General features: G+C 36.0%; 3 protein-coding genes and 1 long non-coding RNA gene across 4 annotated transcripts; 1 reads left to right on the plus strand and 3 right to left on the minus strand.

The window, feature by feature from the left end:
• Positions 1-333: 333 nt before the first annotated feature.
• Positions 334-1,437, minus strand: LOC143696884 (uncharacterized). The gene is made up of 3 exons (XR_013186078.1): positions 1,326-1,437; positions 811-895; positions 334-703 (listed from the first exon to the last, which is right to left on the minus strand). It is a non-coding gene; the product is annotated as an uncharacterized LOC143696884 (long non-coding RNA).
• Positions 1,438-4,346: 2,909 nt separating this feature from the next.
• LOC143696883 (ADP-ribosylation factor 4-like) lies at positions 4,347-8,584 on the minus strand. The gene is made up of 6 exons (XM_077193734.1): positions 8,387-8,584; positions 7,216-7,296; positions 6,761-6,870; positions 6,582-6,653; positions 6,332-6,457; positions 4,347-5,539 (listed from the first exon to the last, which is right to left on the minus strand). The coding sequence occupies exons 1-6, from the start codon at positions 8,451-8,453 to the stop codon at positions 5,453-5,455; spliced, it is 543 nt and encodes a 180-aa protein (XP_077049849.1). The 5' UTR covers positions 8,454-8,584; the 3' UTR covers positions 4,347-5,452.
• A 1,387-nt stretch (positions 8,585-9,971) lies between these two features.
• Positions 9,972-15,256, minus strand: LOC143696886 (ADP-ribosylation factor 4). Its single transcript, XM_077193737.1, has 6 exons — positions 14,999-15,256; positions 14,645-14,725; positions 13,964-14,073; positions 13,689-13,760; positions 11,194-11,319; positions 9,972-11,108 (listed from the first exon to the last, which is right to left on the minus strand). Exons 1-6 carry the CDS (start codon positions 15,063-15,065, stop codon positions 11,022-11,024), a joined length of 543 nt encoding a protein of 180 aa, XP_077049852.1. The 5' UTR covers positions 15,066-15,256; the 3' UTR covers positions 9,972-11,021.
• Positions 15,257-17,775: 2,519 nt separating this feature from the next.
• Positions 17,776-25,800, plus strand: LOC143696885 (transmembrane protein 116). The gene is made up of 12 exons (XM_077193735.1): positions 17,776-18,042; positions 18,293-18,336; positions 18,975-19,038; positions 19,718-19,855; positions 20,597-20,704; positions 21,876-21,922; positions 22,035-22,175; positions 22,262-22,307; positions 22,376-22,447; positions 22,683-22,821; positions 22,957-23,027; positions 24,772-25,800. The coding sequence occupies exons 1-12, from the start codon at positions 18,010-18,012 to the stop codon at positions 24,922-24,924; spliced, it is 1,056 nt and encodes a 351-aa protein (XP_077049850.1). The 5' UTR covers positions 17,776-18,009; the 3' UTR covers positions 24,925-25,800.
• Positions 25,801-26,946: the final 1,146 nt, after the last annotated feature.

Below are 26,946 nucleotides of genomic sequence, written 5' to 3' on the forward strand. Positions count from 1 at the left end.
AATACGATGCTAAAAATATTGTGAGAAGAAACCTAAAATGCTTATAACCTGCATTTTTGCATAATGAAAAAGTGCACCTTGAATTCATTCAGTCATGCTTGACAATCCCTAAGATGATATGAAAACACTTCTTGTTTTGATAAATTTATTTTCATTAAATTCATAATTTTCTTTTATAGAAAACTAAATAGGGGCCATAGTCTGGAAATGCAAATATTTTTCCATACCCGGCTTTCTTTTTCCATACTTTTCCAGGCCTTAAAATTACTCAAATCAAATTCCATACTTTTCTAAACTGCGTAGGAACTACTCAAATAAAATAAAACACAGATATTAATTTTAGTTCAGCAGGTTTTTTCCATTTTTATTGATTTTTTTTCTTTTTTAAAGGAAAAGTTGCAGTCAGCCTTTATACAAAACATGGTTGGTTTTACAGCAGGTCATCCCCATAACCTGTAACCAAGCAACAGACAACCAGAAGCCAACCAAAGAAAAAAAAAAGTTTTAGGGGATCATTTATGGCTTTGTCGGTTGCTTCTAGTGTACTGGTGCTTCGTCAGCAGGTCATGGATGGACCTGGTGCTGTCCACTCCAGGTCCACTGGACCCCAGCCAGGCATCCAGTGTTGCCAGAGAATGCACTCGAACAGGGCAGTGGACCCGAGTGCCGAATCCCTTGGCAGATTGGTTCTCCTCCTCTCCTCCTTAAAATCAAAACATGAAATGACAACATTATTATTATTATATCTAAAACTTCCATCTCATCTCAGTAAAAAATAAAAATAAAGTATTTACAGTGAAATCTACTTACAAAAATTAAACGCAAGCATGACTTAAGTCAAAGAAATCCTTCGGCAGCGTGACGTCTTGACTTGTATGCAGTCATCTGGTGGCAGCTAAAATTGAAAGGAAACGGAAAAATAAGATTAATACCATTGATTATTAACTAAATAAAATAAAATAAAAATATATATATAATCAGCTTGATAGGTCTGTGAATATAATCACAAATAATCAAGAATTTGTCTATCAACCAGGAAGTGTCTTCCTTTTTTTCCTCCCCCATTTCAGTTTCGGTTTTCTTCAGACTACAATAAAACTGTAGGTCTCTAGATCTCTTAGACAGAACTTTTTCAATGGATTGTGATTTAATTTGACAAACGGGTGGAGATTTTATTCATTACATTCCTCAAGGAAAACACCCTTACCATTAGTCAGTAAAGAGGTCACAGAAAAAAGATAAATGATTAAAACATTGACATAAAACAATATGCAATTATTACTGCTGCAAGTTTTAAAAAGCAAAAAATAGACATGATCACTCACCAGACTGCACACTAGATCACAGCATACAAATAGAGTCATTCCGCTCCGTCTCAGACAACAGAGTCTGCAGGATAGAAAAGACTGATCTCTGCCTCCTCTCGCTTAAATACCCGACAGCATTTCCTTAATAAACTCCTCCCTCTCCTTACTCAGTTTCTTAGTAAATAGAAAGCAACACGAGTGACTTGTCTTAAGACATTTTTATTGTAATATTTCATTCAACATTTGTGTTTACATTTATACATTTAGAAGACTCAGTATAAAATTAAGTTACAGATTTTAATATAAATAGTTTTTTTTTAATGATTTGTCTTGAACCCTTGAATGCATGAATGTTTCGCTAATCATTATTACATATTCGGGTCTTTAGCGACCCAGATCTATATCTAACACGGATGGATCTCTACCTGTCAGGATAATATAAAACACTCCTGATATTTAAGGAACAATTACAGAAGAATAAAATAAAGCTTATTTTGTTACCTTTTAAAGCTTGGAAGGGTTCAGTTTGAGCAGATGTTTTTTATCATCATCATCTCTGTCCTCATCAGAGCTCACTTCCCAGTACATTCAGCATCTGGCTCATATCCGCAATCTCAAACAAATTCTCAAAACTATCTCTTTCAACATCTTTAAAATCAATAATTTGATCGCTGACAGCTTCTTCACCAGATCTACCAAGTTAGCCTGGTCCCACCAGACTCTCGTACATTTCATTTCATTTGTACATAGAGTCTGGCACTGCTCCATTGACAAGCGTTAACTTCCTGGTAGGCGGGTACTCTATTGAAGTCTAAAACTATTGGATCGGCCATAACCAATTACTAACGTTTGGTCGTAAAGTATGCTCAGCGTTCGCCTTAGCCAACTTATTCACCACTAAAGCCCCGTTCACACTACAAGCGACAAAGCGACACGATACCATTCATTTCAAAAGGGTAGCAGGCGATTTACGGCAACACGTGCAACAGCGACCTTTGAGATCCGTTTAAATTTATGCAAATGAAGAGCGATTTATTTCGGGAGCGAAACCAATTAGAGTGGAGCGACAGGAAAACTGATTCTGATACCATCAAGTGACAGTGACACTAATATTTGATTGCGTTTTCAGTACTTGCTCTGCAGAAAATCGCTGAGGGATTTCAAGTTTTGAATTAGATGCTTTGTTTCCAGACCAGTCAAGACTTAGAGAAACTTGTGCAAGCTTTCATCACCAGCAGGTGGGATTATTGTAATGAACTCCTCACTGGCCTTCCCAAAAAGACCATAAGACAGTTGCAGCTCATACAGAACGCTGCTGCCAGGATTCTGAGCAGAACCAGAAAATATGAACATATCACACCAGTCCTCAGGTCTTTACACTTGTGCGGATGAGGAGGAGGGAGGGAGGGTCCAGCTAGCCTCCGTTTCGTTTGACAATACTTCGAACGTCAACAAGAAGTGACGTCACCCAACATCGCTTAGAGCACGTTTAAAGTATTATTACTGGTATATAAATCACTCAATGGCTTAGGACCTCAATACATTGCAGATATGCTCGCTGAATATAAACCTAACAGGTCACTCAGATCATTAGGATCACATCAGCTAGAAATACCAAGGGTTTACTCAAAGCATGGCGAGTCCGCTTTTAGCTATTATGCCAGCCGCAGCTGGAACCACCATCTAGAAGAGATCAGATTTGCTCTTACTGTAGTCACATTCAAATCCAGACTCAAAACACATCTGTTTAGCTGTGCATTTAATGAATGAGCACTGTGCCTGATTCCCCGCCTCAGGCATGCGCGAGTTGATCTTGTTCAGACTTGTCTTTCATTTGGCAGGCGTTACTGTATAAACCCGGAAGCGCTGCACTGTTTCGCATACAGCATCAGAGACTGACACGTAAGAGAAGAAATTTGTTTTAAAAAAAAAGTTATTTTGTTTTTTTGCGCACAAATAGTATTCTCTTAGCTTCATAGCATTAATGTTTAACCACTGCAGTCACATTGACTATTTTAACGATGTATTTACTACCTTTCTGGGCCTTGAAAGGGGTTATTAAATTGCAGTCTATAAAACAATCAAACAACAAAACAAGGTCAGCAAAATGGGATTGCAGATGGAGTTTTTTTTATATCTGGAGTTCGCAATTTATACATTATGTAATCGACAATGTAACTGAAGGTTTTATTACATTTATCTATGTACAGTTCACTGGTGTATTTTAAGGTCTATCTACCCATTAGTACTAGCAGCAAGCGTCCTCCAGGAATCACCACAAACTGATTCACGGACGTCCGAGTTTATTCACAAACCTAACAAAATTGACCAAGCTCAAGAAATAAACAATCAACACCCTCCTACCTGTGACGTGGGAATATGTTGCGCTGGAAAGTCCTAGAATCATCTCCACTCCCAAATCTAATCATGACTGATAAGAGACAAAAGCCCGCAGTTCCCGTGGCTGTGGTATCAATCATGTTTGCAACGGTGGCAACATTATATTCCTCTTGGTTTTGGTTTCTCCGTATGTTTCTCATTGGAAGCACAAGCACTAAATATACGTAAACATAATTTCAAAAGAGTTCCAGTTCAAGGAAAAAAATATTTCAATACACAGATGTCATCGTGTAACTGTAGGCTATATAATAATTTCTCTCTCTCTACAGAAAATATATACTGATAGATGTGATCTGTAAAATAAACCAAAATTTAAAATATTGTAAATGCACACAAAGTGCTATCTATATTAACTTTTTAGTGTTCTTTTCCAATATAATTTTCCGATATTTTAGTTACAGTTTAGTATAAGTGGGCTGAATTTGTTAATTCCAGGTGCCATCTGCTGGATAGATGCATAAATACAACTTAGATGAAATACAACTGAGAAATTTACAGATTTGTGTTGTGGAGAAAATTGTTATAAACATTAAAAGACCTTCGGATGTTTATACATAAAATATTTTGCTTCCAAAAAGTGGGAAACCTGAATTTAAAGTCTGCATTGAAAGAGCAAAATAGATTTATAACATTCAACACTTTATGCTCACGATTATGTTTTATTCTAAAACAATATCATACATATAATACACAAACAAATTTGTCATGATAATAGGGTAAAATAGATTTATCTGTTAAACATCAGTTCAGGAAAGCATACCATTTCAACCAGACATGGAATTCATCAATACATTAAATTTGCATTCCAGACTCAGATTCAGTCACAAATAATGATAAGCTCAAGAAACACGCCTGAGCAAAACATTACACATGGCATGACAAACATAAAACACATCAATTTAAACTTTAAATTATAATGGAAAGAACTTCAGAGATGTTATCATTGCATCATTGTGGCTGAAGAACAATGTTCCCTTTGACTCTTGTGAGTAAAACCAGTCGCTCAAACATTTGCCACAAACAACAATGGATTGTGGGGAGTAAACTAACCTAATAAAAGAAAGACATTTTCATGCCATACATGCCATGTGCTGTTGATGTGGGGAATTTCAACCAAGATTCAGAATGAAGTAAACTCATGCAGACAAGGATAATGTTCAGAAGGACCACAGGACTCCACGCCACTACAGCGGATAATGTGATGAAACAAATTTGACAACGTTGCATACCTATAAGGATTGATGGAACAGGCATGGCTTTGATTTGCCCAACGACTCCACATGTAAAGACCAGTTCTGAAATATTACTGACCCCACAGATTCTCCAGTGAGCTCCTTAACAGAAGTTCTCAGCTAGATGCTAAAACATGATGGTCAGATGTTAAGGATGCTAAATCAAAACCAATAACCCTGCTCACTGATCAGGGACTCCAGTGTTTTTGGTTTTGCATGAGGCCTTTCGAAAAACTGAAAAGTCAGAGTGAAGGAAGGTCCTTCAAAACATTTTTTCCTCTTGCAAAATAATAAACTAAAAGTTGTTTTTCTTGGAATTAAAACAAAAAAAAGAAGAATAGAAATAGATAAACTTGCACTACAAAATATTGTAAAAAAGGAAAGCTAAGACAGGCGCAGAGTGTTTGATGGTTTCTCCCCAGCTTCCAGTTCTGTCACACATTTAAAAATTCTAAGAGGAGTCTCTTGCCTTTCCATTGGTTCATACACCTCATCTCGCATCTAGCAGACCCACTAGTGCTTGGAGAGCTCATTGGATAACCAGTCCAGTCCTTCATAGAGTCCAGTGCCCTGTGTAGCGCAGGTCGCTTGAACGTACCACTGCAAGAAGCCAAGACAGAGGAAATCAGCCAAAATGTACAAAAATAAAAATGCCTGTAAGTAGGTTGATGCAGCTTACTCTACTTAATCTTTTTAAATGTCATGTAAACACTTTATTCCGTGCCAGCCTAGTCAGACTAACAGACCTAGATAATGCGATAGCAGCACCAGTTTTGTCCCGCATGTTCACTACTATTCACAATTTAGTGGTCCTTTTTGGAAGAAATTACTTGGCAAGGATGAATTAAGTTGATGGTAAAGATATTTATGCTACAAAAGATTACAATTTCAAATATATTTTGTTCTTTTGAACTCTATTCATCCTGAAAAATGCAATGGTTTGCACAAAAGCATTAAGCATCACCACTGTATTCAACATTGAAAATGATAGGAAATGTTTCTTGTGCAGCAAACCAGCATATTAGAAGGATTTCTGAAGGATCATGTGATACTGAAGACTGGAGTAATGATGCTGAAAATGATGCTGCCATCACAGGCATAAATGATATGTAAAAAAAAAAAGTGTATATATATATATGCAGTTATTTAAATTGTAAGAGTATTTTACAATATTACCTGTTTACTGTATTTTCTAAATAAATGCAGCCTTGGTGAGCATAAGAGACTTTAAAAAACATTTTAAAAATCTTACTGACCCCAAACTTTTGAACGTTAGTGTATACATGTTAATTAGACGTTACTCAGATTTTGTGCTGTTTAATAAAAGGTATGACTATGTTGAAACTAAAGAGTAGAGGAGCACATTGGTCTCATTAGTGTGCATGTGCGTACCGTTCGGCTGCGTAGACTCTGCAGCCCAAGTTTGTCTGTGAGTTCACTGACAGCCATGGCGTTGGGCAAATCCTGTTTGTTTGCAAAAACCAGCAGCACAGCGTCCCTCAGTTCATCTTCCTGCAACTGCACATATGCACAGGAAAAGACACTGATGAGGCAACTTAACCACATTAAACCAACAAAACACTTCCACAAATGTCCTGATTCGTTGCTGCCATTAGAGACGCTCACAACGATATATGCTTACCATTTTAGAAAGCTCCTCTGCAGATTCTGCCACTCTCTCTCTGTCATTGCTGTCCACCACAAAGATCAGACCCTGAGGACAAAAGAATGAACGGAAAAAGAGAAATGAGTCTATAAGAAACTATAAGTAAGTGTGCAGTGAAATAATATATTTCATACAAATGCACATCAAGATCATACCTGTGTGTTCTGAAAATAGTGTCTCCAGAGAGGACGAATCTTGTCCTGACCGCCGACATCCCACACAGTGAAGCAGATGTTCTTGTATTCAACGGTCTCCACGTTAAAACCTGCCCAATAGAAACACAGTCTTCAGAAATACACATCATTCAATAATAGAACAGTTCTGCTTTTTAATGAAAAACTGGCTGAACACTTTAGTGGTGCAAGACAGGACAATCAGGCAATCCCAGAAACCACATGTATGACGGACAGCCAGTGGATGTTGACATATCATAAAGGGAAACAAAAGTAACACAAATTCATAAATTGTCCCCAGTGGATGATGGAATACTCATATGACTGTTGCTCAGAAGACAATACAAGACAATGACCTCAATCTATCCATGAGAACCGCTCTGGGATCATAAAGATGAGCTAATGGTGTCACATGTTTACCAGTCCTGTCCTCTTACCTATGGTTGGAATGGTGGTCACTATTTCTCCAAGTTTCAGTTTGTACAATATTGTGGTTTTGCCGGCAGCATCCAGCCCCACTGTAAAACACCAAGAGTGCATGATGGAAATGAGGTTTTCAAATATATGAGACAGAAACAGCAGTCACGTGACTTTAAAACTCTCAAAAGAGCTCATGTCATGTCCTTAAATGGCTAAGGATATAAACTACATTTTACTATTCTATTAAATATACTGGAATATAACATTTAACATGAACTAAACGAGACTACTCTTTATTGTGGTTTTACAGAGTACCAGTTTTACACTATAATTAACTAAAGCATAACTGTAACTCTACTATAATAGTATGGAAAGTTGGAAACCTTTACTAGACATTGTGTAAAAAAAAAGTGTGCAAAAAGGGCCAGGTGGTAATAATATATACACCTATATTTAAAGCTGTCTTATTCAAAGACTAATACTTTCTGTATTTAGAGCCTTTCTTTAGTCAACAAAACCATAAAGTTGAGTTTTTATTAGTAAAACTGCATTTAAAAATGTGAAATTTGGTCAAAAATGTGAATGAATTAAATGAAAGCACTTTTCGTTCTTTTTACAATATTCAGTGAAGCAAAAAAGTAAGAGGTCTTACTCTTGAGCACAGAATATTTTAATTAATAAATTACTGAATAGCACAACACAATACAACTGTACAAGTATAATGCCATAATAAACGTGAAGTGGTTTCATGATAGTTATGAGAAAAAGTAGTATACTATTTCATAAATGCACAGTATAAAGCACGAAAAAAAACAATACACATTATTCTACATTATACAATGAAATAATTTACACTTCACTCGAGGATAAATGATACTAAACGTAAACGGGCAGTGGCTCAGGCGTTCCTGCTCACAAACTGACAGTAAGTTAACTTAAGTTACATTGAAATTATTTATCACATACAATTATTCAAATTTAAAGCTTGTGAGATCATATCGCAGACTATTTCGCCTAAATATAAATGCCCACTTGACTTATATATGTACCTAAATTGTAAAGAAAATCGGGAGTCAGTTTTAGTTTTGTATTTCATCTGTTATTTTCTGGGGAATGACAGAATTGCGAAATTTGGCTAACGCCGCTAGCTTAGCTAGCATGAGACTCAATACCATAGACAGTACTCACCCATGAGAATTCTCATCTGTTTTTTTCCAAACAGCTTGCTAAAGATCGACGAGATGGTCAGACCCATGATGAAGGACACAAATCACCTAAAACTACGGGACTACTCCGAATGTGTAAAGTTTTTCGTTGTGATGCTCGACTGGTGTCAAGAAACCTTGTCGACTCTGCGCTTGCGTAATGCCACGTCACGGATGCCGTGAAGATATGATCATGATGCCACGCCACTTCCGACAAGGAGTTTTTCACAATGACAGCTTTTAGAACAAAATAAACAGCTTAATAATAATACAAAGTACACATACTGTTAAAAAACGAATAATAATAATAGCGCAATTATTATTGTTATTATTTATTGTACAATTTGACATTTTTTATTACAACCAAAAACAGCGTATAATAATACAAACTGGAACACATGCTGTTAAATAATGATACGTAATAATTATTGATATAATTATTACTGAGCAGTAATAATACGTAATAATTATTGATATAATTATTACTGAGCAGTAATAATACGTAATAATTGTTGATATAATTATTACTGAGCAGTAATAATACGTAATAATTATTGATATAATTATTTCTGAGCAGTAATAATTATATCAATAATTATTACGTATTATTATACGCTGTTTTTGGTTGTAATAAAAAATGTCAAATTGTGACGGTACGTGGTCTATACAAATGACGAATTAAAATGAGAAAGTACTTTTGGTTCTCACGTATGCTTGTCGGTTACAAATATTTTAAAATTTGGCATCTCGACAGCCTTCGTTATTTTATTGATATGATTTCGTTATGTATATAACCTAGTGGTGGTAGAATAATTATTCCGTTTATAAAAATATCTATAGTGAATATGGGAAGGGAACAAAGCAGTGTCAATATCAATAAAATCCAGAAGGCATTATAACTTCTTGGTGCATATGTTTTCCCCCCACTTCTTTCTCATTCATTCAGCCAAGCAGGCTTTTTAATAAAAAAAATAAAAATGAAAAAACCCAAACAGCAGCTACCTCCTCATTTTAAATTTGTATTTCTAAATAGAACCGAACACTATTCTGCCATAGTGATGTAATCACTACAGGCAGTAATTACAAAATTACTAGACTAAACCAACCTTGGAATTTTCCCCCCATGAATCTATGCACACTTGCAATACATTTAAGATAGATATTTTCTGTATTTTTCACATATTCATGAAACAAAAAAATAGGAGATGAATATGTTGTATTATACCAGAAGGAAACCGTAAATAACTTTTTTAGGTTTAATAAACATGCATCTAAGTTGTATCTCCCGTAACATGAATATGAAGAAAGTTAGGTAAGTAAACCATCTTTATATTACCAGATGTTTTGCAGTGAATAAAAATTAGGTTAAACAACCAGTTTGATAACTGGTAACCTTGAAAATAATAAACAATCTATTGGTTTAATCCACCTCAAATAAGATAACCAGCATAAAGCTGTGCAATAATGCAGCCTATAGCAATGGTCTTTAAGAATAGAAAATCCATTTGAAAGGTCTGTAACCGGGGTATATCAATGAATTAATAAACAAATAAATCACCAGCATACAATTTTTTCCATTCAGTTTTTATCAGATCTTTATTTTCTCACAGGTGTGGACCTTGTGGCACAGTTCGAGCAAGAGTAGGGAATTTGCCGCAGTAGGGAAGTGTATAAGATCAGAAAATCCTGCTCAGGAAAGGGGAACCTTATTGGTTTACTGGAGTGTCCCATACAAAATTCTCACCGAATGCACCTTGATCATTGATATTAAAGGTGCCAGCATACATACATATGATGCGAAAAGAAAAGAAACATGGAGCAGATTGAAGAAACGATTCATCCCTGTCCAATCCACCATGTCCATCCCACCTTAGAAAAATCAAGCAAGGTACTATCATCTGTTCAAATGCTTTCAACTAAAACATTTACTTACATATTGTTCAATGGAGGTATTTTACATCAAAGGCGGTTAAATATCATTGGGCTAATCGATCATGGATGACTCCATATTGCTGTCAATACTTCATATACCATTTTGTTCCAAACATCTCAAAAGCTCAGTTGGTGGCAAAGTCCCTGAAACAAGACTAAGGAGGCTTTTGCAACAAAAGTTAATGTGTAGCTTTACAAAACCTCCTGGAATGAAATTAACTACCAAGAAATGGAATGTAAATGGAGCGGCGAGTCCTGCGACTCGCATGTCAGGTTAGGCAGCACTGCAACAGAGACTTTGGAGTGAGCGTCAATGCACAAAGACTGGCATTTGCTCGCTCTTAAGCTACAACTACTCCAAACTTGCGTGATAGGGATGCCTCAACCTGGAATTCCACCAAAACTTCCTCTCTGTTGTGCCATAATGCTCTCACAGTTATCAAGTAAACGTGCAATTTAAGCATTTTTTTACAGTCCTGAAAAACAAACAGATTTGTAAGAGGAAAAAAATTAAAAGAACATTAGTAGGAATACGGCATAGAAAAAGACAGATAAGATAGATTAGACATGATGCCGAACACTTGATAGCTCCTCCACACACACACACACACGCGCACACACACACACCCAAGTTCTTCAGGACAGAGTCTATCAACTGACGCCCTCTGTCTTTCTAAAGTTCACTATCAGCGTTTGGAGAGCTCATTTGATAACCAGTCCAGTCCTTCATAGAGTCCGGTGCCTTGTGTAGCGCAGGTCGCTTGAACGTACCACTGTGGAAAACAGACAACGGGCAATAAAAATGCAGTCACTGCTTAAACAAGTGGATGTTGGAGTCAATCAAGTAAGTGTGCGTACCGTTCGGCTGCGTAGACTCTGCAGCCCAAGTTTGTCTGTGAGTTCACTGACAGCCATGGCGTTGGGCAGATCCTGTTTGTTTGCAAAAACCAGCAGCACGGCGTCCCTCAGTTCATCTTCCTGCAACTGTATAAATGAAGAAAGTGAGCATGATGAGCCTGATCTAACAATGTCAACAAATCAACACATCTATACATTACAGGGCTCAACAATAAGAATGGAGTCACGGGACACCTGGAAAATGAGCCAATACTGCACATTAAAACCTAGTATTTTGAATGATTTAAAAAAATAAATACTTTTCCTGATATTTAAAATAAAATATGAAAGTCAATATGAAATATTTAATTATTTATTACGCACATTTTCTTTTAAATTCATGTGCCCTCTTAATCTTTAAACAAAATAACTTCCCCTGCCTCTAACAGCGACATCTCTTCGCTGATGACGTGTTTCCTGGGGCGACAACCTGTCACTGACGTGAGATCACAGCAGTAGCAAACCACAGTCATTCAGCGTTCCAATCAATTCACAATGGAAAAAAACAAGTCCCGCCCTTTCTTGTAAGAAAAGTCAATGGGTTTGGTTACCAACATTCTTAAAAATATCTTCTTTTGTGTTCAGCCAAAGAAAGGTTTGGACAAACCTGAGGGTGAGTAAATGACTATTTAAATTTTTGGGGTAAAACAACCCTTTAAGCTGGACAATGACACTATTTTCTTCTAGAGCTGCTCTACTGCCAAATCAAACCTTGTTGCATTATTTTCCTGTAATCACTGTAAAGCTGCTTTGAAACAACCCGTATTGTAAAAACTTGACTTGACAATAGGGAAGAAAATGCAGTATTATTCCCACAGATTAATGACATTGTGTGTCCTAGCAAATGGCAAAGTTCCTAACAAACATAATACATGGACTACGTTATGTCACGTTGGTAAGAAAGCTTCAGCCAAGAACATAAATGCAAATGTAAACACAAATCAAGTGTGCCGCACAAGCCCTGAAAAGTGAAGCCAAAGCATCTAGATCGCCCCCGGTGACTGGTCCTAGTATAGGTCATAAACCCCGCCTCCCCGCATTATTAAATGGGACCAACTAAACAAATAAATTACACTTCAAATATATTTTTCCCGAAAGTAGTTTGTCATTTGCTGTCGTTTTTATCACGCTGATGAAAGTTCAAGTGTCTGTTTTTAAAATAAGTTTATTTTTAGTTAGTTACGTGATGCTATAAAAACGGCAGTGTGACATCATGATTGACAGGTTCTCTGAGCGAAGCACTAACGGACTTTGGGATCTTCGGAGGACTGAGGAGATTGTATTTACTTTATTATAACAAGCCTCCTGTCGTACTGCAATCAACAGACATAAAATTGGAGCAGAACGGAGGAAAGGAGCAGTCATAAGTCACTTAAAAAAAAGTGCAGAGTGCATTCGGTGAGTGTGAGGGCGGGGCGTTGATTTCGCGGCTTTACTTCCTGCTCACTACTGCGCAGGTCTGGTCCCGAAATCGCAACTGTGCAGACTCAAGTCCCAAGATGTCAGCGCCATATCGGGATGCTGGCGGCTTCACTTCTCGCCAATGGAAGAGAGCGAAGGGGCGTTGTCCATCTTTTTTTACAGTCTATGATACAAATACATTGTGTAACGTGATCACAGTTCAGGTCACTGAAAAAGTGACAGGTTCTAGAGCGTGGTCCAAGACTTCAGATATAGAATGACGGTTCACTCCTATTACAAATGGGAGAAACTGCAGCCTGCAATATTTTCTGAGTAAAAGAGCTAATCATTGATTGGAAAAGTCACTGCGTCACGGCAGCTCCCGTTAGAAGCTCCGGTTCCCATTGAAGCTTGAGACTCACGCTTAGGGCTGCACATGTGCATTGGCTGGTTTAGTCTAAAAAACTAAACACCTTTTTTTTTTCGCTATATGATCGTAAGAAACAACATCTATGGGACAGTTTGTGTCAGATTTGTTGTGGATTTGAAATGTGTTATCCAATTGTGAACAAAAAGGTGAGATTTCATGATTACCCCATTCAAATAGATAGGACTTGGGTTGCATTTGAAATCGCACACTCTTGAATAGGTACTTATTTTGAATAAGTAATTACTTCACGACCACAAAAAAAAAAAAAGTGTTCTATATAGTAGGAATGTAATCTGGAAGTACTACATTGATTTGCCATTCTGTCATTACCATATGACCGCGTCAGTTGCATCGCTTTAATGCCATTCACAAATCCTCTTCCATGGGCTAATGGGATAGTAAAGTCTTCATCATATGCACTTCAAAAACTCGCCGGAATGAGTACTGTGAACTCTTAAGGGAAGGGAAGCATGCGATTTTGGATGCAGCCCTGGTCTTGGATGCCCGAAATAACTGCCCAGAGGCATTGCAAATATTGCCTCCGAGTGAACAGACTTTCCTTGAAAGGGACTTTGGCGTGATACAGGATTGTATGTAATATCTGAAGGTTAAATGGAATGCTTACCATTTTAGAAAGTTCTTCTGCAGATTCTGCAACTCTTTCTCTGTCATTGCTGTCCACAACAAAGATCAGACCCTGAGGACAAAAGAATGAACAGTTTGGGCTCAACAGCTAAAATAATTATCCTAAAAATGCTTCAAATGAAAAACATTCACAAAAGCATCCGAGTTAAAGTTCACAGTACATCTCAACCACATAGAAAGACTTCAGATCAGGATGCTGATCCTTGATTTTGCTGCCACCTTCGCCAGCAAAATATCCCTATATAGAAATCATACCTGTGTGTTCTGAAAATAGTGTCTCCAGAGAGGACGAATCTTGTCCTGACCGCCGACATCCCACACAGTGAAGCAGATGTTCTTGTATTCAACAGTTTCTACATTAAAACCTGCCCATCAGCAGAAAACAAATAGAGTTCAACAACAACTTACTCAAGATCCATCATAATATAGCCACTCCACCTTTTGGCAGCTCGAAGACCAACTGAAAGCATTGCCAATGAACACAATATTTTATCATAATTGCTGATCATATTTTGCATTTTCAGTTATTTTAATGAATTATGAATAAAAATAAAACCACTTAATTTCAGTAATTCATATTAATTGTATATGTTGCCAATAAATGTGATTATGCATGAATTAGTAATATATAGGCAATTGGACCCATCTAGATATCTGTACCAATAAAAACAATTATAAAAGCTTTTAATAATGTCAGTGTCAGACAAAACATTACTTTAAGTGCAAAATTCTCACTGAAAACACTTGGTTAAAAAACCCACACTGAAGTTGTAAAGGCAATAGCTGTGACATTACAGACATTGATCAACAAAATGAACAGAATCTTGAAAACTGATTCACATACATTACATATAAGATTTAATCATGAACTGATTCTATTCTAAATTAAAAATGTAACATTGTGAAAGAGTGATAGTCATGTCAGTGTAATCTCACCTATAGTGGGGATGGTGGTGACAATTTCTCCCAGCTTTAGCTTGTAGAGTATTGTGGTTTTACCTGCAGCGTCCAAACCCACTGAAATATATGTTTAAAAAAACCTTTAGCTGTCAATTTCATTACAATGGTGTTATTTTATATATTCATTCAAGCTCTATCTGAAGCTAGCAAGCTAACATTAGCCACTACCCAAGAAATATGACATTGGTTCTTGAATTTCAATGAGGAAATGACTAAAATCATATTTTATTTAATCTTAAACCCACATACTATCAATATAGTCATAGAATTTAATATTCACCACAAAAATACATCAGAAACACAGAAGTGTAAAGTACTTGAAACACTCACCCATTAGTATTCTCATCTGTTTCTTGCCGAAAAGTCTCCCAAACAGCGATGAGATGGTCAGACCCATGATGCTTTAAAAGAAGAGCTTAAACCCTATCAACAAGCGAAACAATTAAGAAAATGTAATAACGTATTTTAATGAATATTCTGTCTCTTTGTGCTCAGTGTCTCGCGGTCGCTTGACGCGTTGCCACGTAAGAAAGGAGCCACCGTGGAAGTCTCGGCGTCACTTCCTGCTGCAATCGCATTCTGGGCAGTGATGTCATAATTATTCATAACTTCCGATATGTTCTGAAACGCCCACGTGCTTTTTATTCTGTCTGACGATAGCGATAGCATACAAACTAGACTTGCATTATTCTATTTATTTTTTAAATAATAAAATCCCCATAATTAGGGGCACGGCGAATTTGAAAGCAGCTGGACAACCTTATTTTTTGATATTTCTTATCTTATTGTTTTGTTTGTTATTTATTAATTAAATAAAAAAACAAGACTAAATTATGAACAACAATCCCCGATATATATATATACAGGTCCTTCTAAAAAATTAGCATATTGTGATAAAGTTCTTTATTTTCCATAATGTAATGATAAAAATTAAACTTTCATATATTTTAGATTCATTGCACACCAACTGAAATATTTCAGGTCTTTTATTGTTTTAATACTGATGATTTTGGCATACAGCTCATGAAAACCCAAAATTCCTATCTCAAAAAATTAGCATATTTCATCCGACCAATAAAATAAGTGTTTTTAATACAACAAAAAAAGTCAACCTTCAAATAATTATGTTCAGTTATGCACTCAATACTTGGTTGGGAATGCTTTTGCAGAAATGACTGCTTCAATGCGGCGTGGCATGGAGGCAATCAGCCTGTGGCACTGCTGAGGTGTTATGGAGGCCCAGGATGCTTCGATAGCGGCCTTAAGCTCATCCAGAGTGTTGGGTCTTGCGTCTCTCAACTTTCTCTTCACAATATCCCACAGATTCTCTATGGGGTTCAGGTCAGGAGAGTTGGCAGGCCAATTGAGCACAGTAATACCATGGTCAGTAAACCATTTATCAGTGGTTTTGGCACTGTGAGCAGGTGCCAGGTCGTGCTGAAAAATGAAATCTTCATCTCCATAAAGCTTTTCAGCAGATGGAAGCATGAAGTGCTCCAAAATCTCCTTATAGCTAGCTGCATTGACCCTGCCCTTGATAAAACACAGTGGACCAACACCAGCAGCTGACATGGCACCCCAGACCATCACTGACTGTGGGTGCTTGACACTGGACTTCAGGCATTTTGGCATTTCCTTCTCCCCAGTCTTCCTCCAGACTCTGGCACTTTGATTTCCGAATGACATGCAAAATTTGCTTTCATCCGAAAAAAGTACTTTGGACCACTGAGCAACAGTCCAGTGCTGCTTCTCTGTAGCCCAGGTCAGGCGCTTCTGCCGCTGTTTCTGGTTCAAAAGTGGCTTGACCTGGGGAATGCGGCACCTGTAGCCCATTTCCTGCACATGCCTGTGCACGGTGGCTCTGGATGTTTCTACTCCAGACTCAGTCCACTGCTTCCGCAGGTCCCCCAAGGTCTGGAGTCGGTCCTTCTCCACAATCTTCCTCAGGGTCCGGTCACCTCTTCTCGTTGTGCAGCGTTTTTTGCCACACTTTTTCCTTCCCACAGACTTCCCACTGAGGTGCCTTGATACAGCACTCTGGGAACAGCCTATTTGTTCATACATTTCTTTCTGTGTCTTACCCTCTTGCTTGAGGGTGTCAATGATGGCCTTCTGGACAGCAGTCAGGTCGGCAGTCTTACCCATGATTGCGGTTTTGAGTATTGAAACAGGCTGGGAGTTTTTAAAAGCCTCAGGAATCTTTTGCAGGTGTTTAGAGTTAATTAGTTGATTCAGATGATTAGGTTAATAGCTCGTTTAGAGACCCTTTTCATGATATGCTAATTTTTTGAGATAGGAATTTTGGGTTTTCATGAGCTGTATGCCAAAATCATCAGTATTAAAACAATAAAAGACCTGAAATATTTCAGTTGGTGTGCAATGAATCTAAACTATATGAAAGTTTAATTTTTATCATTACATTATGGAAAATAATGAACTTTATCACAATATGCTAATTTTTTGAGAAGGACCTATATATATATATATATATATATATATATATATATATATATATATAATGTATATAATATTAGGCTATTATTAAATCAATCGAAAAGTAGGCATATTTTCCATTTGTATTGTTATTTCTATGATTCATTATGGTTAAGTTGGTTGTTGTTTTTTAAATTGATTCATTAAATTTTATATTATCCCCCATCGCCCAGTATTGTTATATTATTTTGAAATTTAGTAATCTTTCTAGCCAACTATGCCATAGCCAAAACACTTTTCAGTTGTATTTTTTTCATTGGATAACTGATTTTGTTGCACGTTACATTTTGACCAGTAGAGGTCACTGCGTGCTTATTTTAGTGGTGAGGGTCCGAGTAAGATATTAGTACAGAACACAAACAAAACAGAAACACAGTTTACAGATTAGTAGTTCAACACACATATAGCCTATGCATTATTAATGTTTAGGCCTATATTAGCCATTTGAAAGTGTTTCCAAAGATGTTAAAAGTTGTAGGCCTATAATGTAGCCCACACGGTTTAATCATCTATAGCTTGACTTTTATGTTGGATCTCCATGATAACTCAGACCACATAACACCTGTGGCACAAGCGCTGTACTGTAAAACACATGAGGTTTTACCCGCAAAAACAGGTATGAAAGCAATGAGAGGAGCGCAGCCGCGCCAGTAGCTACAGGTGAGACTGTAGATGTCACATGATCAGAGGTTCAACGTCCAGGTGAGACGGAGGGAGTCAGTCAGACAGACAGACAGAATCAGTAGAATCAGAATCAGACAGCAGCTGTACTACTAACGTTATGTACAGACAGGATACACAGAACAACAACGAGCTGGCATGTAGTTCATGGAATTAATCTCTTTATCATGAACTCAAGCGGTGGATTTTCAGATGAAGAGGTAATTAATCACACTTGAAGTCTACGAGAATACAACTTAATTTCGGACAAAAACAGCATACTTATGTCATTATTTGCCACTATACAATTTGCTTTAAAATATTTAAACTAAAAACAGACAGTTGGCTACATTGATCTACTTTGATGACTGTTAAACTTTCGATTTGATTACGTAGGCTAATTTTGTATTAAAAATATATTATAGGCTACATATTCTTATTCTTTGTGTTTCGTCTTCATTGGACGCACAGATTACTGCTTTGTCTTGGATCTACGTCTCGACCTTGAGTTTAAGGTGAGAAATACATTTTTAACTATTAGCCTACTTGTAGCTGGAGTTATGCATTATTTATTGAGGTAGTAACATTTAATATAGGCTCATAAACATGTTTTTTAGAAGTAAAACCATTTTTTTACAGTCTATGAGTAAAACGTATGTATTGCTTATATAATTTACTTAGACAAACTGAGGCAACGTATTTATATGAAACACGCATATTTACTGTATTGTACAGTAAAAATCACTTTTTTCGATTTTACTTTAAAAGTTAGTTTTGCCTTATTGTTTTTAATTATGCAAATTGTAGTTTTATACTTAATTGTATTTTGTTTATGACAATATGTCGTGTGTTTACAGTATCTCAATACAGCTTTGTGACCAACCACAGCAACCATGTTTTAAAAAAAATAATTTAACAAATAATAATAGACGTAACTAACAAAATGTTAGTTAATATGGTTATATCTATTATCAGATGTAACTTTAGATTACCATCTAAAGTAATTTGTTTTATTTTATTACATGGACTGACTATTTCTAAGGGTTAAACCAGGTAGAAATATGGAGCGACAGGGACAGAAGTTGCTTTTTTAAAATCACAAAGTAGAATTCTTAACTGTTTTTTTTTTTTTTTTTTTTTTTTTTTTTTGCAGTCTGATAGGTAGTTTTTCTGTGGTGTTGGTGTCCATTATAAAGAGAAGGCATCTCAACGAACAGGTAAGTCAATATGCGAATGTGAAATTTCATTTCATCTTGTGGGAACAGATCTGATTAAACCACCAGCTTCAAAACGGGCAGATTTTATGTTCATAATCTGAATTTTTTCATTGACAAATGGAAGGAAATGATGGATTTGATGGATCTGCATTCCCCAGCTGAAATCCCAAAAGTCTTGCTGCAAAAGTCTACAGTGAGGGTCAATATTGGCTAAACGTGTGCCAGTGTGCGCAATGAAAACTAAGCCCTCAGATTACATCATTGCATACATCTCTCTTTATCAGCATAACACGCTTTATATAACTCTTTTGCAAAGTTCACCATAACATTTGTAAAATATTTCTTCAGCAGCCTCCTTAAATTGGGCTTCCCCGTTTGCAAATATACAGCATGTTCTTTTTAATGCTTCATCACATTCACTCTTATAAATTAAGGTTCCAAAAGGGGTTTCACAGCGATGCATAGAAGAACCATTTTGGTTGCCCAAAGAAACTTTCAGAGAACAGTTTTTAAAAGAACCATTTTTTCTTAGTGAAGAACATTTTAAAAATCTAAAGAACATTTTTCCACTTTAAAGAGCCTTTTGTGGAAAGGAAATGTTCCTTGGTTGTTCAAATTTCTTCATGGAGAACCTTTGTGTAAGAATGTATGTTTCTTTATCATTGTTCTTGTATTACAGGCTAAGCCTCTACTTCAGCTGGCCCTGGCAGATTTCCTGGCGTCGCTTGTTTTGATGTGCACTGCCATAATTAATTTGCCTTATAAAATTTGGCCATTCAGTGAACATTTCTGCTACAACGGATTGCCTTTGTCTCTGGTGAGAAACTTATAGGGAATCATGTGTAGCTGTTAAAATAATTTAAGTTTAATAAAAGTCTGAAAGTATCTCCAACCGGGATACGAATACTAAGTGCACATTAATGTAGAAAAATAACAATTTGTAGTGTTTGTGTGTGTGTGTGTGTGTGTGTGTGTGTGTGTGTGTGTGTGTGTGTGTGTGTGTGTGTGTGTGTGTGTGTGTGTGTGTGTGTGTGTGTGTGTGTGTGTGTGTGTGTGTGTGTGTGTAATGTCCTTGTTATGCGACAACTTCCTTGAACAGCTGAGAAATTAACATTTTGGTAACAATGAGATCTCGGTGTCTAGTTCCACAGTAGATGTTCATTCAGTGCTTTGTCGATTTCCAGCATTATTGTGTGTTGCCATAAAGCAATTGAAGAGTCTCATCTTTGCACATGTCGAACCACTGAGTCATGCCTCATTTGACACCGAGTTGACACTGGATGAGCAAAAACATGAGTTTATTTAATATATTTTATATATATATATATATACAGGTGGATATTTATATGAGGCCACAACAGTAGGAAGGAAACTTTTCTTAATACTGCATAAAATACTTCTTTTGTTTTCTAAAATAATTAGAAGTATTGCAGCTTACACCTTTAAATTAAAATATCAAACATAAATTTAGTCAGGTCCAAAGCTTTCACTGTGGATCTATGCAAGTAGCTGTGATGAACTTCAGTTGTTTAAGCATTAACTCTCTGTCTCTTCCTAGGCCTTCTACTGCGTCTCCTTTCTGCTTGTCATTGTTTATGCCTGTGAGTCAGCACTTGCGTTTCAAGGATGGAGAGAAAAAGCAGAGCAAGAAGCGTTTGAAATACAGGTGAGCAGGGTTGCTGCGCGCACACACACACACACACACACACACACACACACACACACACACACACACACACACACACACACACACACACACACAACACACACACACACACACACACACACACACACACACACACACACACACACACACACACACACACACACACACACACACTCTCACACTGTCGCTGTCACTGTCACTGTTATGTAAATGAAATCAATGTCACAGGTATTACCTAACATGACAGCAGAATGTTTGTTGAGGCAGCATTTTGGCAAAGTCTGAAACCGGTCAGGTTGTGCCACATTCCTCCCGCTTTTTCTTTATATAGTCACATTTTATTATCTCTGTGCAGTACATTTCTTAAAAGTACCCAACACTAAAATAATATTTGTTGTTGTAACCTAGTGTAGTTCATAATAAATAATATTTTTACTCAAATCCTGTTAATTTAGATCAGTGTTACTGTCGTTAACTAAAACCATATTAAAAATGTGTTACTTAAAATAAAATGAACGTTAACTGAAATAAAATATAAAAAAGTTAACTTATTTTATCTCAGGTAGTTGATAAGTCACAATTCTCATTTTCGTTTAGTTTAACTTGAAGTACTAAATAACCCAAACTAAATAAACTAAAACTAATAAATACAAATATTAAAACTATATAGACATATAATAAAAATGGCAAAAACACTCAACAAAAATGATCAAAATAAAAATAGTTTTTATTAATATTTTTAAATAGTTTTTATTTAAAAGTTTCAGTAATTTTGTTCTTTTTTTGTCATTTTTAATACTTTTTTATATGTTTATATAGTTTTTATTCATTTTTATTTTGGTTTTTAGTTATTTTAGTTGAGCTAAATGAACATAATACATTTTGCCTTGGCAACATAGCTGAAATAAAATAAGTGTTATTTTTAAATATTTTATTGCAGTTATTTTAATTTCAAGTGATGGAAATGTTTTTTTATGGTTTTACTTTCAATTTTAGCTTTAGTTAACTATAACACTGACTAAAATTAAAGTGAAAACAGAAATTGAAAACAGATGTAGACATTTTTAAGTTACCCACTTTTTTGATTGTCTATGAATCAAAATTGTAGTTATTGATTATATATATATATTTAATTGTATTGTGCTAATTTTTTATGTATTCATTGTCACAGTTATCACGCAGGAGGAGGAGGTTTTGTCTTGTCTATGTAATTGCATGGTGAGTATTTCCATTTAGTTTTCTTAAATGTATATTAAATGCATCAATATGATAAATATGATTCCAATGTGTATGTAATGATCTATATGCTTACTACATGTAATTTCTATAGGCTTGTACCAATAATTGGATACCTCATCTATATTAATACCTTCAGAGTTATGGAAGCTACTCTCGTGCCAGCAAATGAACCAGCCCACATGCCTGGTATGACACACGTCAGCAGGGGACCCTCCGCCAGGTTCTGTGGCAGGTGAGGATGACTTTCTCAATGTGAGTTTGTGTAACGTACACATATGTGAATCATTTACCTAAATTCATGTCTGTTTCTTCTTCCAGCTGCATTCTCTTCCTGCATCACACAAATGACTCCTGCACAACATTGGTAAGACAACAAGTTTAAATCTAAATAATCTTCGGAGCTGTTCCATCACACTGTCTTTTGTCTAACAGGATAAAGTTCATGCCGACTTCATTCGTGATTTCACTCTCACCAGTGTGTTGATCGTCATCATCAGCTGCACAGTGGGTACACATGTTTATGAATAATACTGCTCACAAATCACATCATTTGACCTTTTCCGTCAATTTCGTCACTTACCCTGAAAATTAATAGTGGACTCAAATATGTCATGCTTTGTCTTAAATAAATGCCACGTTGTTTGATATTTTATTATCTAATGCAATGACAAGTCTCCAGATACTTCTGTAGGTATTTTACATAAATAATCTCCTGTAATATGTGTCTGTTGTCCTGTAGGTTGTGTACTGTTGGTTACAAAGCTGTTATAGGCATTATGAGAACACAAGCATGTTCACTATGTCACAGAGACATCCAGGTGGGATTTGGTCCTCGGCTCGATACATGATCCTTGTTATCATTTTCTGCTGGGCACCAGGTCAGTACAATAACACACACACACACGTGTTCTTAAATGCTACACATACACAACAATGTGAATATGTATTTCTCTGAATATGAATGGTTGTATTTGTCATTTTAAACAAAGTTATATTTTGATGAATTTTTTCAGCTCTGGTTCTCATCTGTCTGTCCTTCCCACAATCTCCGATAAAACATCCATTCCCCCTCTATGTCATACAGGTAAAACGCATTTTCTAAACTAGAACATGTTCTGTTAAATATATATGTGTGTGTGTGTGTGTGTGTGTGTGTGTGTGTGTGTGTGTGTGTGTGTGTGTGTGTGTGTGTGTGTGTGTGTGTGTGTGTGTGTGTGTGTGTGTGTGTGTGTTTAGCATTATGCATTAGTAAAAAGTAACACATATGTGCATTAGCAGGGATTTTTGACGCTTTCTGCATGGTGCATTGTTACGTCAATAGGTGGCAACAAGTGACTGTCTTTATCGATGAGTCGTTTGACTCATTTACTCAACCAATTCGTTCAAAAACGGAACAAGTGACTGCATGAATGAGTGAGTCATTGAACTCAACCATAAAAAAACAATGTTAAAACAGGGTTGGGAAGCACTGAGATAAAAATCGCTACTTCATTCAGGAACAAAAGTGACTTGATGAATTTGAAACCACATACTTGCATACTAGTCTACTATTTCTGACATATAAAGATATGGTAAAAATAGTAAGAGTAGTATGCAATTCATTCATTCCATGCAGTCCCGATTTAAATATGGTCGGCGTGAGTGATTAAATCGTTCACTTCACTAATTCATTCAAAAATGCTGATTAAAGGTCCATTCACAGCAAGAACGATAACTATAAAGATAACGATAACTATATTAGCGTCTACACTAGCAAACGATAACCCTGTTTATTCTAAGCCCGTGCAGCAGGTTTGTCGTCTGCTGCTTTAAATGCTCAAGCTCTTTAAAACAGAATAGATTATGATTGGCTGTCTTTATGATTATTCAACAGCTGGGAAAAAATCGTTCTGAAGGTAATTCCAACAATATTGTTTCCATTACCGTGCCATTACCGTTAGAGTTGTGGTGTGGACTAGACTCTGCTATGCTTTTATATTTCCAATGATTTTTAGAACTTTATGTTTATCGTTATCATTATAGTTATCCTTGGTGTTAACTGGCCTTAATTTTTGAATGAAACAAGTGACTGATTGTATGAGTGACTCATTGAATCATTCACTTAACCAATTCATTCAAAACATAATTAATTTAGGAACGAAACAAGTGAATTACTGTATAAGCGACTCATTGAATCATTTACCTAACCGATTCATTTGGATTTCATCACGCACAACATTCACGTTTGCGAAGCAAAAAGAGTCCAATTAAATAGCAATATTGTGTCTAAAATGTACAGTTGGCCTAAGTTTCTCAATATTAACTCTTTTACTAAACTATTGTTTAAAATCTATCACACTCACAATCATGCTTACTTATTTACATGTATTGTGTATCAGTGAGTAAAGAGTACCTGAAAATACTTAAGTAAAAGTACAGATACCTTACAGCAAAAAATTCTCCATTACAATATGCAAGTCATCAATTTCAAAGTCTTAGAGTATCTGTTTTTAACAATACTTAAGTATTTTACTGATACTGAATGGAGGCTTAAAGATCCACAAGTCCTCAACACCTAAGAGACATCCCAGTGAAAAACAAGAAACAGTTGATTTGTGAGGAGAACAATCACGTTTTTATTCTGTAAAGTTGAAATAACACTTAACACCTTAATATTGCAATCGACACGGTTAAAAACTAGAAACATAATCGCCTTTCGGGCTGGTGACGGCCCTGGATAGAAGTATATGATTTTTAGGTTTTGATGTTGTTTGAGAGGTATAAAAATGAATGCTATTCACAGACCTTTTAATCGTGTGGTATATTTTCTCCCATGTGTGGTTGTACAGGCGCTGTCAGTGTCACTCCAGGGTTTTCTGAACAGTATTGTGTATGCGTGGAGACGACGCAATTTCAGAGACGCTGTGCTGGGGGAACATCTGCCTCTCATGGCCTATTCAAACAGAGCCTTCTTTGAACAATCGTTAAATGAGCCATCATGAAATCGCAGTATGAAATCATGTAAATGTTAGTGTGTATCCACATTGTACAAATATTTGTTTTCTATTTATTTTTATACATATATTTGTGATACCTGTTAATAGGCAATTGTACTGCTGTCTGCAGAACAGTATAAACCATACTTGAAATGTATAAAACAATAGCTGTGCTTGAAAAAGACAAATTATTAGTTGATTATTTTCAAACAATACACATTTTATTTACAAAAGCGATATTATATGGAAAATGTATTTCTGATATATCAGAGGTTGAACTGCAGTTTTGTTCAATAAATGTCTGCTTAGCCATGTGCAGATACTTCTAGTTCTTGACTGAAAGTTTTTTTTAGTTTATCCCTTACCTAACAATGACAAAGCAACGTATGCCACGGTTGTAAAAAAAACTTCTGTCTCATAAAGTGTGATCCCATAAAACTTTTCAGTACAGAACAGTCAAATATGTGCTGAACAAAAGGGTCATGATTATGTCACATGTCACATGGTGAGTTCAAACAGCATGGACTTTTCTTTATGTGCAACCTGAAACCACTAGCAATCCAAAACTAAAAGAATAATCAATTGAATAATCCAGATTCCAGTTAGCCTTTGTGTTTATTTTAGTCTCGCAAGGGCCATAAAAATGTGATAAGTCTGATCATGTATATTACATAATTAAGGCTGAATTCATAAAAAAAAGCCCTCTTGCTATTTAGGTGACTGGAAAATGTGTATGGTTGTAGACAGATCACATCAGTTGAGTTCTGGAAGTAAAAATGTTTTGATTTATCTTTGCCACATGAAAATTATTTTCATTAGATTATTTCATAATGCTTTATGGGATGCTTAATTTATTCCACAATAAAAATAAATTTAAGCATAGTTTTGCTCCATAGTGTTTTTTCTGGTTTTCTTTATTTTGATTTGTGTGATGAATAAATTAATTAATGGAAAGATACTTTGGGAACCAAAGCCCATCTATTTATATATATATATATATAACCCAAATATTTACACAATAGATAAATACAATTTAAAGAATCTTTTTAAAAGATTTGGTAACTTTCCTTAGTAATAAATGTGTATAACCTCAATGTTTATTGAAGTCAAAATCCAGTTAACACTACATGCCTTTTGAGCGAGGCTTTTAGCTTTGATTTATTTCAGGTCCTCTATCTAGTAGCTTGAAAACAATTGCACCTAAATGACAAATTACAGGATGAACATTTGATCACAAAAAAAATACTATGCACATAAAGTAAATTACAGTATATGGGATCAGCCCAGGTATCCTCACTGTTTTTTTAACAAGTAACCTCCAGACTCAAAATATATATTGAAACTGACTTAATTTCACAGCATTTGCCTGCGTTATCAATAGGCCTGATTTATAGATGTGATTAAAGGATTTGCGTACTGGTAGCTTATGTGCACATACTATTGCATTATGCTCAGTTGAGGAAAGCATAGCTTTTTCACTGCACCCTCTTTATAATTTATTAATTCACAGCAGCAAGTTCATCTAATTAAACATGACCTATTGCCATTGTGCCTTTTGAACCTGGCGGTGGCCTAAATCACAACCACTTCATGTGACAGTCCCTATAATTAATGTTATGGATAAAAGCAGCTTTAATGATATTCTTATCAGAAACGCTGCTGTTTTTATAGACATTTTAAAGACAATAAATCCATGCTTGAAGTGTCTCATATGTTTAAGTTCAGTTTACCTTGTTCTGTCATTCTGACTTATATATATATACACTCACCTAAAGTATTATTAGGAACACCTGTTCAATTTATCATTAATGCAATTATCTAATCAACCAATCACATGGCAGTTGCTTCAATGCATTTAGGGGTGTGCTCCTGGTCAAGACAATCTCCTGAACTCCAAACTGAATGTCAGAATGGGAAAAAAAGGTGATTTAAGCAATTTTGAGCGTGGTTGTTGGTTGTTGGTGCCAGATGGGCCGGTCTGAGTATTTCACAATCTGCTCAGTTACTGGGATTTTCACGCACAACCAT

This window comes from Siphateles boraxobius, unplaced genomic scaffold (assembly GCF_051911475.1).
Source record: "Siphateles boraxobius isolate OS27281-9 unplaced genomic scaffold, OSU_SipBor_1 31, whole genome shotgun sequence".
Taxonomy (NCBI): domain Eukaryota; kingdom Metazoa; phylum Chordata; class Actinopteri; order Cypriniformes; family Leuciscidae; genus Siphateles; species Siphateles boraxobius.

What these genes read in the sequence shown, in the direction of transcription:
- LOC143696886 (XM_077193737.1), bottom strand. Translation starts at nt 15,065, where the DNA reads ATGGGTCTGACCATCTCATCGCTGTTTGGGAGACTTTTCGGCAAGAAA. An exon ending in ACTATTTTCAGAACACACAG is followed by an intron (nt 13,761 to 13,963) that starts GTATGATTTCTA and finishes TTTTGTCCTCAG; the next exon opens with GGTCTGATCTTTGTTGTGGA. An exon ending in AGAGTCTACGCAGCCGAACG is followed by an intron (nt 11,109 to 11,193) that starts GTACGCACACTT and finishes TGTTTTCCACAG; the next exon opens with TGGTACGTTCAAGCGACCTG.
- LOC143696885 (XM_077193735.1), top strand. Translation starts at nt 18,010, where the DNA reads ATGAACTCAAGCGGTGGATTTTCAGATGAAGAG. An exon ending in AAGAAGCGTTTGAAATACAG is followed by an intron (nt 20,705 to 21,875) that starts GTGAGCAGGGTT and finishes TCATTGTCACAG; the next exon opens with TTATCACGCAGGAGGAGGAG. An exon ending in CATTTTCTGCTGGGCACCAG is followed by an intron (nt 22,822 to 22,956) that starts GTCAGTACAATA and finishes GAATTTTTTCAG; the next exon opens with CTCTGGTTCTCATCTGTCTG.
- LOC143696883 (XM_077193734.1), bottom strand. Translation starts at nt 8,453, where the DNA reads ATGGGTCTGACCATCTCGTCGATCTTTAGCAAGCTGTTTGGAAAAAAA. An exon ending in GACCACCATTCCAACCATAG is followed by an intron (nt 6,871 to 7,215) that starts GTAAGAGGACAG and finishes TCTATTGGGCAG; the next exon opens with GTTTTAACGTGGAGACCGTT. An exon ending in ACTATTTTCAGAACACACAG is followed by an intron (nt 6,654 to 6,760) that starts GTATGATCTTGA and finishes TTTTGTCCTCAG; the next exon opens with GGTCTGATCTTTGTGGTGGA.